The 13,319-nt window shown below is 37.3% G+C and overlaps 1 protein-coding gene across 1 annotated transcript in view; it reads right to left on the reverse strand.

Annotated features, from left to right (window-relative positions):
* Positions 1 to 13,319, reverse strand: part of LOC140153118 (TNF receptor-associated factor 3-like) — a 41,043-nt gene that overhangs the window by 8,126 nt on the left and 19,598 nt on the right. The window contains 1 exon segment of the mRNA XM_072175755.1: positions 2,383 to 2,616. Coding sequence (XP_072031856.1) covers positions 2,383 to 2,616 — 234 coding nt within the window.

Below are 13,319 nucleotides of genomic sequence, written 5' to 3' on the forward strand. Positions count from 1 at the left end.
TACTCCACCACTGGTTTGGCACATAAACCTTACAAGAGATAGAAGAAAATCGCATGAATAAATAAATCAAGCTCATTCTATCATTTTAAGCCAGATTGTATTTACATTTTATATCACAGTTACTTATTGAAAATTAAGTACACACACATACTAAAATGACCTTCAAAATTGATAATGAAGTGTATGAACAAAAATATATGATAATTTTAACATTTGAATGTTTTCTATGTATCTATTCAATTTTATTCCCAGAAAAGTTGATGGTATATAAAGATTTAAAAAAAAATGATATACTTACCAATTTTGCAAATACTCTTGGCTTAATAATATACAAATATATATAATTTATCAAAGTCCTCAACTTTATCACATATATAAAATGTTTCCAGTGTCTGATCAAAAGCAAAATAGTTAATGCACTATGTCAAAGCAAAAGAGTTAATGCACTGTAGTAGCTGATGTCAACTTTCCAAAGCTTGGCTATATACATGCACTGAGCCCGTCACAAAACCATTTTCAGCTGAATATATAGCTGTAGTTGTGTCACATCTGGGATCATGATTTCATCTGCATGTTAAGTAAGCACCAACAGTTTTGAAATATCTTGACCTCTCACCACTTCTATTCCTCCTCCCTCTTCACCTCCCACAAGTTTACCTGCATGGTGTCACTTGCTTAGAACATCCGAATTACTCATTTGATGTGCATATCAGGTCTCCTGTGTTAATTGATCCCACGAATTTCCCACAACAAATAATCACACATGTACAAATGTATCCATGTTTCAGCGTGACACAGCATTTTTCTGTAGAATTATATCTGCAATAAAAATCATAAAAATTGCTTACAATAAACATATCAAAATAAAACCACATATATGTATCTCACATAATATTGATATATTGTTTTAGGTGTATCTGTGAAAAACACCAAACAGAAAACAATTATATTTAAAATGCCCCATCGAAGAAATAAGCATGATGAGATACATAACACTTATAGCATGAACTATTTTTGCATAAAAGATGTTTTTGTTAATGTACCGGTATTTTTTTTTCAAGTCTGAATAATCCCTTTACACCTACATTGTACTTGATCAAACTAAATCACCACAAACATGCACATCCACCTAGCTCAGACAGATAATGTCATCCTAGTTCAAGAAAGCATCTCAACCTAAAATTCATCAACATTCAGATCTTTTAATTTTTGGAACAAACAAAAATGTGCTGATACACAATGTAAATGACCAATATGAAAGCATTCTAATAAAACAAATTGGACATTTAACATCCAAGTAGTACATTTATTCTTGCACAAGTGTAACTGTCAAATTTGGAACCAGCTGTGAACATGACAGACAACCACGACAGACAACACTGAGAACATACTTCAACACTTTACGAGTAAGTTATTTGCAATATGTTATGAAATAAGCATGATCTGTTTTCCTCAAATTTGCCTATTTATGCATTTGGTGGATGCAATTTGCCAAATATTTTGTGTCTGATGGTCCTTTTTAAATGATGCAAATTATACTCTTTGGTAAAAACAAATGAAAAAAAATGAAAGAGACACAACTAAAAGTAGCAAAATAAGATATCTAAGGTCTGATAAATTGACTCAAAAACAAATAAAAGAAAGAACATGCTTACCGTGGTTTATTACTTTCGTCTTTTAATTTTAAATGTGTTTGTCTCACAGCAGATAAACTGGAAACACATTGGTTGCTAAAATGCTTTCTTGTAGTTATGTATGTACACCTTGGCCTGTCTTCATGATAGTTGATATCCACATTTCTGTGTTATAATCCAGCTGTACCTCTAACATTCAGCCTGCACACGACTTTACTGATGCTATCCAGATCTCTCTCCAAACTCTATGAATAGAATCTAATGGATAACACAATATGACTTTGCTGCATTGCATATAGCAGATTTTTTTCCCTGTACATTTGCAGTTATATTTTCCTCTATGACAAATAAAAACTAGGCTTGATTATCAATCAGTAGACTCTTATCAATGTCATGAGTTGTATCCTGATTGCGATGAGTTTTAATATAAATTTCAGGGATGCATATCTGACAAGAATCAGATTTTCTCCTAAACTTGGATTTGCCAGAATCAAAATTGATTCTTCTATATCATTCCTATTTCACATGCAGTAAGCTGACTTGATCTTCAAATCAAAATCGATTCTCACTCACTCATCATGCAAGAATCAATATTGATTCATGTAAAGTCTGACGAAATTGCACCTCTACATTTCTTTTGGCGTTTCTTCAAACGTCTCTCCATCACGGCATCTTCCAAATGTTTTTCCATCCTGTAAAACAAATTGTTTAAATAAGTATGGTCTAGCAAATAGTATAATAAACGTACCTGCAATCCTTTGATGTGTTTCTCACTTTCCGTAGTTGAGATATTCATGTTGCTCATTTGCTGGGCCAAATCCGTCAGCTGGCTGTCTTGTATTTCTCGGTTGTTCACTATTTCTTGCATTTGATGTTGAGCTTCTTGCATCTTTAGTCTACTTTTTTCAAACCAAGTTATCATGTATCGAAGATGATCAGACTGGGCAGCTTCTTCATGATGAGCCATCTCTCTTCTTTCACCCTTTAAGTACATAAAATGAAATAAAACAAAACACATATATTATTATCAAAAGCTACTGATACATTTCATAAAATAAAGTAACAAAGATATTCTGCAAGAAATTTATGAAAATTAATACACTGTGTAATTGCACATCTATCTATACTAATAAAATAATAAGCGGTCTCTATCTGTCTATCTGTCTATCTATCTATCTGTCTGTCTGTCTGTCCGCTATGCGTTTACGCCGACTTCGACGTCAAAATTTCAAACTTTTGCAGCGTGTCGTGCTGAAATTTTGGATATAGATAGGTATTGGGAAAAGCATGTTGGCCATGTGGTTTTGAAGGTCATCGGAGGTCAAGGTCAAAGGTCAAAATTTCAAACTTTGTCCGATCGGGCCCAAACTTGGTGGGTGGAATCCTTGATACGAGGGGAATATATGCTGAAATAAAATCGAGGTCAACCGAGGTGAAAGGTCATTACGGAGGGGTCAAATTTCAAACTTTGTCCGATCTGGCTCAAACTTGGTGGGTCGAAACCTTTGTATGAGGGGAGCATAAAAAACATTATATGGAGGTCATCCGAGGTCAAAGGTCAAAGGTCATGGAGTTCAAACTTTGTCCGATCGGGCTCAAACTTGGTGGGTGGAATCCTTGATACGAGGGGAATATATACATAAAACAAAATTGAGGTCAACCAAGGTCAAAGGTCATGTAGGGGCTAAATTTAAACTTTGCCTTATTGGCCTTAAACTTGATAGGTGGAATCCTTTGCATGAAAAAAATTCCAGAGGTCATCCGAGGTCAAAGGTCATCTGGGGTCAAACAGTATCACTATCATGCCAGTGCTCTCACAGCATCAGGGCTCTCGCAGCTGCAGGTGCACTAGTACTAATAAAATAATGAGCGGTCTCTCTCTATCTGTCTGTCTATCTGTCTATCTATCTGTCTGTCCGGCTATGCGTTTCGCCGTGCTCGATGCATCGCGCTGAAATTTCGCATATATTAGGTAAAAAAAAAAAGCATGTCGGCCATGTGGTTTTGAAGGTCATCGGAGGTCAAGGTCAAAGGTCAAAATTTCAAACTTTGTCCGATCGGGCCCAAACTTGGTGGGTGGAATCCTTGATAGGAGGGGACTATAATGCTGTGAAATAAAATCGAGGTCAACCGAGGTCAAATGTCATTCGGAGGGTCAAATTTCAAACTTTGTCCGACCGGGCTCAAACTTGGTGGGTCGAAACCTTCGTATGAGGGGAGCATGAAAAACATTATATGGAGGTCATCCGAGGTCAAATGTCAAAGGTCATGGATTTCAAACTTTGTCCTATAGGGTTCAAACTTGGTGGGTGCAATCCTTGATCGAGGGAATATATCATAAAACAAAATTGAGGACCGAGGTCAAAGGTCATGTAGGGCCTAAATTTAAACTTTGCCCTATTTGGTAAACTTGATAGGTGGAATCCTTTGTATCACTGAGGGGAGCATGTCGCGCTGAAAAAAAACTTTGTCCGACCAAAGAATCCTTTGATCATGCCGAGGTTCAAAAAGGTCATCTGGGGTCAAACAGTATCGATGAGGGGAGCTATCATGCCAGTGCTCTCACAGCATCTGGGCTCTCGAGGGGAATATATCAAAACAGGTCAACCGAGGTCAGGTGCACTAGTCTATACTATAATAATCATCAAAGCGTTGTCTGTCCGTCTGTCTGTCCGAGGTGCACTAGTCTATACGTTCATAAGCGTTGTCTGTCCGTCTGTCTGTCCCGCGATAGATCCCATATTTGGGACATGGGTAGGTGACGGAAAAGCATGTTGACCGTGTGGTTTTGAAGGTCATCGGAGGTCAAGGTCAAAGGTCATGAGGGAAAATACCCCACGTGGATACAAAGCAGTAAGTGGATAAAAAGAATCCAATAGACGATTCCCAACATGTCTACAGTTGCCCAAGCAGCATGGTGCTTTTATGGGTGAATAGGTCATTCATTCATTCATTCCTGGAGTATTGCCAGAGACCACAAGGGACAACAGTTACATGTATTTTGCTTTCAAAGAAATAATGTACATGTATCTGTAGTAGCTGCAGGTGCCACACAAGGCTCCCTACTGGAAGCAACGGAGTAGGAAATTAGTCTAATCGGGCTCAAATTTGGTGGGTGGAATCCTTCGTATGAGGGGAGCCTCTCACAGCATCAGGGCTCTCACAGCTGCAGGTGCACTAGTACTAATAAAATCGTAAGCTCTGTCTGTCCGTCTGTCCGGCAATGCGTTTCGCCGCGCTTCGACGCATCACTCCGATATTTCGGATATAGATAGGTATCGGGCATTCCACGTTTATGGGGTAGTTTGAAAGGTCATCGGAGGTCAAGGTCAAAGGTCAAAATTTCAACTTTGTCCGATCGAGCCCAAACTTGGTAGGTGGAATCCTTGATACGAGGCGAGTATATGCCCGAAATAAAATTGAGGTCAACCGAGGTCAAAGGTCATTACGGAGGGGTCAAATGTCAAACTTTGTCCGATCGGGCTCAAACTTGGTGGGTGGAATCCTTGATACCAGGGGAATATATGCCCGAAATAAAATTGAGGTCAACCGAGGTCAAAGGTCATTACGGAGGGGTCATATTTCAAACTTTGTCCGATCGGGCTCAAACTTGGTGGGTGGAATCCTTGATGCGCGGGGAATATATGCCCGAAATGAAATTGAGGTCAACCGAGGTCAAAGGTCATTATGGAGGGGTTAAATTTCAAACTTTGTCCGATGGGGCTCAAAGTTGGTGGGTGGAATCCTTGCTACGAGGGGAATATATGCGCAAAATACCATTGAGGTCAACCGAGGTCAAAGGTCATTATGGAGGGGGTCCAATTTCAAACTTTGTCCGATCGGGCACAGACTTGGTGGGTGGAGTCCTTGCTACGAGGGCTTAAACATGGTATAACGAATTCTCAATATGACAGGAACAGGAAGATTTCACCACTCCCTGTGAGGACTGCAATGTCTTCCCAGCATTCATAGCTGAAAATGATTTCTAAATTTCAAATGGGTGGATCAAATAAAACTGAGGTCATGTAAGGTCAAAGGGGGTCACGCCAAGGTCATTTAGGGTCAGAGGTCATATGGGTTCAGTGGGGGTCAAACAGCATCACTATCTGATGCTGGTGGTGCTCTCACGTACAGCTACAGTGCCCTCACAGCCGCAGGTACTCTAGTTATTTAAAATTTAACATGAAAAAATAATGTGATATTTGGATATTATTTGCACGATTCTATTTACATGTTCATAGTCCTTAGTTCTTACTATAATTTTAATACTGCACCGTTTTATATCAGTTTGAAGACTTGCCAATCACACTTGACTTTTTGGAAAGTTAAAATAAGCTTTTACAATCATTGACAGTTGACAATTTGGGTAGTGCAACTGGACACTTTCAATACACTCTGCATATTTTTCTAAAGTCTTTTTTGATTGGCTAGGAGGGCAATATTTAGAGGTTAATAACTGCCCATCGGTTATTTGGAGGGCATTGTGAAAAATCTAAACATTTTGCCCTTGGAATCAAGGAATATTCCGATATTCCAAGGTCCAAAGCAAAATGTTTAGATTTTTCATAATGCCAGATATATTAACGATGCAAAGTTATTAACCTCATTCATAACTGTCATGTTGATCTTTTCAATTTACAAAATAACATAAAATTTTCCTCAAAAGTTTGTAAAAATAAGCCATTTTTTCATTTCCCCTATCCAAAAATCTAACAGGCTAAAACAGGACGTCCAATAACAAAAGTGCGTATCACAATCTGTGCAAATATGGTAGCGCGCAATCAAAATATGGCGGCCAGCGTGCACACAGTTTTTTCGACGCACATGGCGCATGGGGAGGATACTAATATATACGCTGGAACAATTACGCATTTTACGATCAATTGCAAGATATTAATGACCTCGATTTGCGTTCATATTTTTACAAATAATAAAACACGATTGGATCTCACGCATCGTGTATAAGGTTATGAATAAGTCATAATAAAGCGGCAGGACATATTAATTTTGTTTCTGACTTTTTGCACCAAGAAATTAAATGGAGATTTCTTAACACTTGTTGATTCCAGCTCAAAGTTATGAACCATGCTGCATAATTAAGAATATTGTGGGATACGCGCTTGCATCATGACAAAATGTTAACACTGAAACGAAACAATTACAATAGCTGATGAAGGTTGATACATTGTGATGTGTCTTCTTCTTCTAATTGCGTGTAAGGTCCATTAGGTTGGTGTCTTCATCAAGCTCTTGAAGTGCACGGGCACCATGTGGGGACTTGTAGATGGGACAGACATCGATGATGTGCTCCATCATTTGAATTTCACCACATTCACATTTGGTTGATGACGCTGCGCCAATCTTGTGTAAAAAGTGCTTGGTGCGTCCGACTTCAGTCCGGTCCAATTTAAATCATGATGTATGAGTAATGATGAATGCTGAATGATGTGCAAAATATATTCAACAAAATTGGTAAAACACTAATTACAATATGTGACCCAATCTAATCTACTCAGGCCAAAGTCGGAAATGTTGAAAATTGAGTACTACAATAATTATTACTAACTTGCTCAGTACCTAAGCTTACTGATGTTGAATCCCCAGGTCTCTGGAATACTTGGTTCCAAAGTTATGAACCTTTTATATGTTTATTTTCTTATATTTTTTATTGGTTTTTCTCCTCACTTTTTGCCTATCTCAGTTTCATTAATGCCAACTTTAGCCTGAATGGACCAGATCTGGTCACATATGTGGGCACAGTGCAATTTTCTTGAAACATGTTGGCCTCATCCCCAGAGACCAGAAGCACATGTAAGGCAATACTATGGCATAAAATGTAGCATCTTCCATCTATCATTTATCAAGGCTTTGGGGACTAAACCCCACAACAGACCTAGGGGAACACCTGGATGTTCCTTCACTTTATAGTACTTAGTAGCTTTGTGAACATCCAAAACTATGGTCAATCACCCTTGTTTTGTCTTCTAGGAGGGTATTAAAGGCCTATTCAGTGATTTGCTCATCCGAAGGATCGTAAAAATTATCAAAATTCAGATTTTGGTACTTTTGTCATTCTCATAGATGTGCTAACATACATTGTAGCCTGCTAGTGGTTCAGCTGAAAGCTGTGTATTTTTCATTTCAAAAATACCAGATGACAATTTGAATGTCTTATCTTTCACTTTTAAGTGAAATTTATTTTAAATTTTTTTACACCTGTGCTGGGATCACTGAATGGGAATTTAATTAGTGATAATAATGGAAGACATATTTCTTTTTCACACCAAGAAAATGAAGATTTTTCTCTCCTTGTTGATCCTAGTTCAAAGTTACGAATCATGCTGCATGATTAAGAATATCTGACCTCAGATGCGCACATGCATACTTACGAAATGTTTACAATGAAAAGAAACAATTACAATAGCTGATGATGGATGATACAGCATGATGTATAAGTATATATAATACATGACTTTGTGAATGCTGAATGATGTGTAAAATATATATTCAACAACATTGGTAAAACACTGATTACAATTAGCAAGTGGGCAAAGTGCAATTTCCTTGAAACATGTTAGCCTCATCCCCAGAGACCAAGTCACGCAAATAATTTGTAGCGTCTTCCATGTACCTATCATTTGTCAAGGTTTTTCCGAACTTATATGTGGTGTGATCAAGCAAAATCAGTCTGAAGTCGGTTATATTATTCAATTTTCAGCTTCTTATTGGATTGTAACAAGCATTTACAAAGCTACATTTTGCAGAAAACCCCATTGAATTTGGACAACCAGTCCAAAAGATATGAACAGTTAAAGAGTTTCCAAAACAATAGGAAACAAAATGAATATTTCATTTGTTTGCCTATATCATAAAATCAATATTTGCGTCTTCAGACTGATTTTGCTTGACCCCACAATAGACCTAGGGGAACACCTAGAGACTTTCCTTCACTTTATTAGCTTGTGAGAGCCTAAAATTATTAATCACCTCACATGTTTTGTCTTTGCATCATTTTCAAAAGATAGTTTCCACTAACAGTAATAATATGCAGGTATAAAGGTTTGGAATGCTATTGATTCTGATATCAAGTGCTCATCATCAGTGAAGCAATTCCGAAAAAAGTATAAACTAGAGCGGTTCTCGACTTGCGCGGTTCTCGACGCAAAGCGTCGGCCGCAATGCCTCCACCTTGACGCGTATCATTTTAACTGGTGCAATTTCACCGAACTGGCCATCTCTAGATGGAGTGTAGGTTTTTAGAAAAAGTGTAACAAATGAAAGATCCTTGACCCATTTTGTCTTCATCAAAATGGTTTGATTTTGGCACCAGAAGCAAGGAAGTATTTTGATACTATCCGAGTGGAATGTAAGGCCAAAAATGACCTTCCAAAAATTTAACTTTATATGTTGACTGTACCCACCAAGTTTCATGCCCATACGACAGTTTTAAGTTATTTGACCTCAGATGACCCTGGGTGACCCCGGATGACCCCAAAATGACCGTCCAAAAATTTGACTCTAAATGTTGACTGTATCCACCCAGTTTCATGCCCATACGACAGTTTTAAGTTATTTGACATCAGATGACCCCTGGGTGACCCCTGATGACCCAAAAAAGACCGTCCAAAAATTTGTCTCTAAATGTTGACTGTACCCACCAAGTTTCATGCCCATATGACAGTTTTAAGTTATTTGACCTCAGATGACCCCTGGGTGACCCCCGATGACCCCCAAAAGACCATCCAAAAATTTGACTCTAAATGTTGACTGTACCCACCAAGTTTCATGCCCATACGACAGTTTTAAGTTATTTGACCTCAGATGACCCCTGGGTGACCCCGGATGACCCCAAAATGACCCTCAAAAATTTGGTTCTAAATGTTAACAGTACCCACCAAGGTTCATGCCCATACGACAGTTTGAAGTTATTTGACCTCAGATGACCCCTGGGTGACCCCAAAATGACCCTCAAAAAATTTGGTTCTAAATGTTTACAGTACCCACCAAGGTTCATGCCCATACGACGTTTTTTGCTAATTTGACCTCAGATGACCCCCAGATGACCTTGGGTGACCTTGACCCACTAACCAAACCTTCTGGAATTTGAAGACCGCCAATGACCATCCCTCCACCAAATTGCATCACTGTACATCTCATCAGTTCCGAGATATTGCACCCGCAAGCTCGGACGGACGGACGGACGGACGGACAGATGGACGGACGGACAACCAGGAAACATAATACCTCCGGTGGAGGCATAACAACATCTTATGCAAAACTATTCTTAATTGTATACAGTCTTTCAATCATGTGTACCTCACCATTATTTTGTTCACAAATTTCATTAATTTACTTTCAATAATTAGCTTTTGATATGTGCATTTTGTTTTCTTTGTTTTTTCCTTAAATGTTAATATGGGACATGTCATTGATAGACATGACAGCTGGTTGGTTCGACTCAACATTTTTGTTGTCTACCAACCTGCTGCCATGTCAAATAAATGCCATACACCTGTACCAAGGGGTTACAGAGCTACAGGCCTTTGGGCCTCTACTGTAATTCCTTCACTCATCGTTGTATTATGCATTTCCATAGTTATTATATATGTATTATTATTTATATCTTTATAATGTAATATTCTTATGTATTATTCTTGTATCATGTATTGAGTGAAAAGATATTAATAAATCTATCTAATCTATCTATCTATCTGTTTTTACACAACACTAAAGAAGTATTTGATTTTTTATTCTTTTAACCCCCTGAGCACTACCTGCTGATCTAACATTGCCTCTGATTGGTCAATTATGTGGTATCTTCACTTTAATCACCAATCAGTCAGAATGGAGCCCCAATTTTTTTGTGTGGTGAAATTATTCTAACAATGTTGCTGATTGGTCCAATTGATAATGAAAACCTTTTTTTGGCCAATCGGCAGGTAGTTCTCATGGGTTAAAGTATGGTAGAATCATAGACCAAATAAATGACATATAAATAAACATCAGAACAACAAATGAATTAATAAATAACCTGACTATGCATATGGCACCTATGACCATATCCCTCTAGGACAGGATTAATGTAGGTCTTTTGATCATCAAGTATTCCTTTCAACATCAAGTAAATTGCATGTTAGCTATATTAGCAATGGTCATGATCTGCTGCTAAAGGTGGTATAAAATATGACAAAAGGATACAATATGTACAACTAAAAATATTAAAATGGTGACCAAAGTATCACTGCATGATGAGGTCTAAAGCTGGACCTTAGTGCACATACAAGCACATCTATGATGCAAGCTACATTAGCCACAACACTACTATGAATGACTAGCATGTTCATGCCATCTCTGGTAAATAATTTCAAAAAAGCAAATGTAATGCGCACAAGTTCTTGCAAAATACATAAATAATAAACACTCATCAAAATCATGCATTTTAATTGATCAGCATGCTATATACCACATTTATAATATCACAACTATTTTTTCTCATGCCAAACCATGTTATGTTTTGAAACATTCTTTGCAATAATACAAAAAGAGTTACTTAAATAAAAGTAAATATATATGTTAGTAAAACAAGAGCACCAATGGTGCTGTATAGCCTTTAAAGAGTATGGTAAATAAATACAAGGGCAACACAGAATTGAGCATTCACATTAACAAATTTGGATTATTCGAACAAGTTATTCAATCCGTAATATTAACCATTTAGCAAGTCTCTGTTCATCTCTTATCTGTCTAATGTGCTTAAGCATGTTGCAAGTTATCATATATACAATTTCAGTCAATGAAGTTCTCCTCATCCACCTAGTTTCAGTCAAATCGGACCAATTAACAATTTGATCTCCAGATGACCTCCAATGCTTTCAATTTTATTTCCATCAAGTACTTGCCTAATCAGAGCCATTTTATTAAATTTCATACAAATTGTGTACATGACATGACCTTTGACTTTATTGTCCTTAATACCTCATTCGAGCCTTCACGTAAGAAGCATCTTGACCAACCTTGGTAACTCATACTTTGGGGAACTTTAGTACATATTGACCTCATTTGACCCTTAACCTCAACACCCTTCAAGTCATTGTAAGTCCCCACCCATGTTTGGTTCACTAATACTTTTGGAATGGCATCTATTTTATGAAAATGTAACCAAATTGGTAAAATCACAGACATATGTCATGCACATACATCCAAATACAACATAAGATTCACCTAATTTGTAGATAAATGATATGAAAGGGTGTCAACTCTAAATTGTTGCAATTTCGATATGCGATATGATCCAATGCTGCATTTGCAGGAAGCACACTCTTGTTAATAGACATGAAAACTGATCTGTACCTTTTCATTTTGATGCAGCCTGTACAAACAGAAAAAGTGACTCTTTCTGAACAAGTTCAGGCGAGACAAAAATAAGAATTTGCTATCAAATGCTTAATGATGGGTTTCAGGGTAAGAATTTGGGTGTAGACTCTGGGGTTGGAATGAATAGCAGGGAATCAACATGGAAAATGGTAGGAAAGTATAGGACACTTATCAGAGTTCTATATTTTGATCAAAGATAATGGGCAAGCCTTTTTGTGTAAACGATACAAAGCACTATCACTACTTTCAGGTTGAACATACAGTGGCGGTGCCAGGAATTTTTTTTTCGGGGGCATTGGGGGAAGTGAATTTCAGGGGGGCAAAATTTGGACAATTTTGCCCAAAATTGCTGCAAATAGTGGAAATTTATGTGATTTGGGGTTTTTGCCTCAAAAATGGGGTGTGGCAAACTGGAGGGCAAGAAAAATATGCCCCTTGCCCCCGGTAGCACCACCACTGTGAACATAACAGCAACATACTATTTTCTCTCACAAACTTGATTTTTCCTCATTCAGAACATTAAAACCACTAAAATTCCCACTATTTAGAGCAAAAATATAAAATTATATGCAAATTGTCCAATATTCCCCTCTCCCTATTTTTCTTTGCCGCCACTGAACATACATGTATCACGATATTCAATTCAGATCAAAAAGAAAAACTGGACCCCCTATAAATCTCTGATCAAACTATAGAGCCAAAACTGTTAGAATATAGTAATTGTTAGTTAAGTGATATTTTTACAAGTTTGTCATATGGTACACTGACTGTGCTTTGCTATACTTTTTGTTATCACTAAGTAAAAGACAAGTGAAAAGGCCATTCTATAGAAGCTCTCATTGCCATTGTTGATGCATGGAAAGAAGACATGCACAGACCATTGGCCAGTGCCATAATATTTACAGACATTTTTCAAAAGGCACATGACACATGCTTCTTGGATCTTGTAAAAAACTATTTTAAAATTTTGCTATCTGGCAAATTACAATGTACCTTTGACAGTGCAAATATTAATACACCACAAATACCAATTATTGATTAGGTAAAAATGATATGGATCAACTATAACAAACCCTATGAACACAATGTCCACCACTAAAAAAATATTAAAATTAGAAATAAAGAAGAAACAAAGACACAACCATAATTATAATTATAATTTCTTGAATATACACACAAATAAATGAAACAAGGTGCACAAATAGCGGAATTTTGTTTATAGAGGGATTACCAGTGAAGTCTTAGTAATTTTTATAAAACTCAAAAGAATCTTATCATTTGATCCGCCAATTACAATTGGTTCTTTTTTGC

Source organism: Amphiura filiformis, chromosome 5 (genome assembly GCF_039555335.1).
Source record: "Amphiura filiformis chromosome 5, Afil_fr2py, whole genome shotgun sequence".
Lineage (NCBI taxonomy): Eukaryota > Metazoa > Echinodermata > Ophiuroidea > Amphilepidida > Amphiuridae > Amphiura > Amphiura filiformis.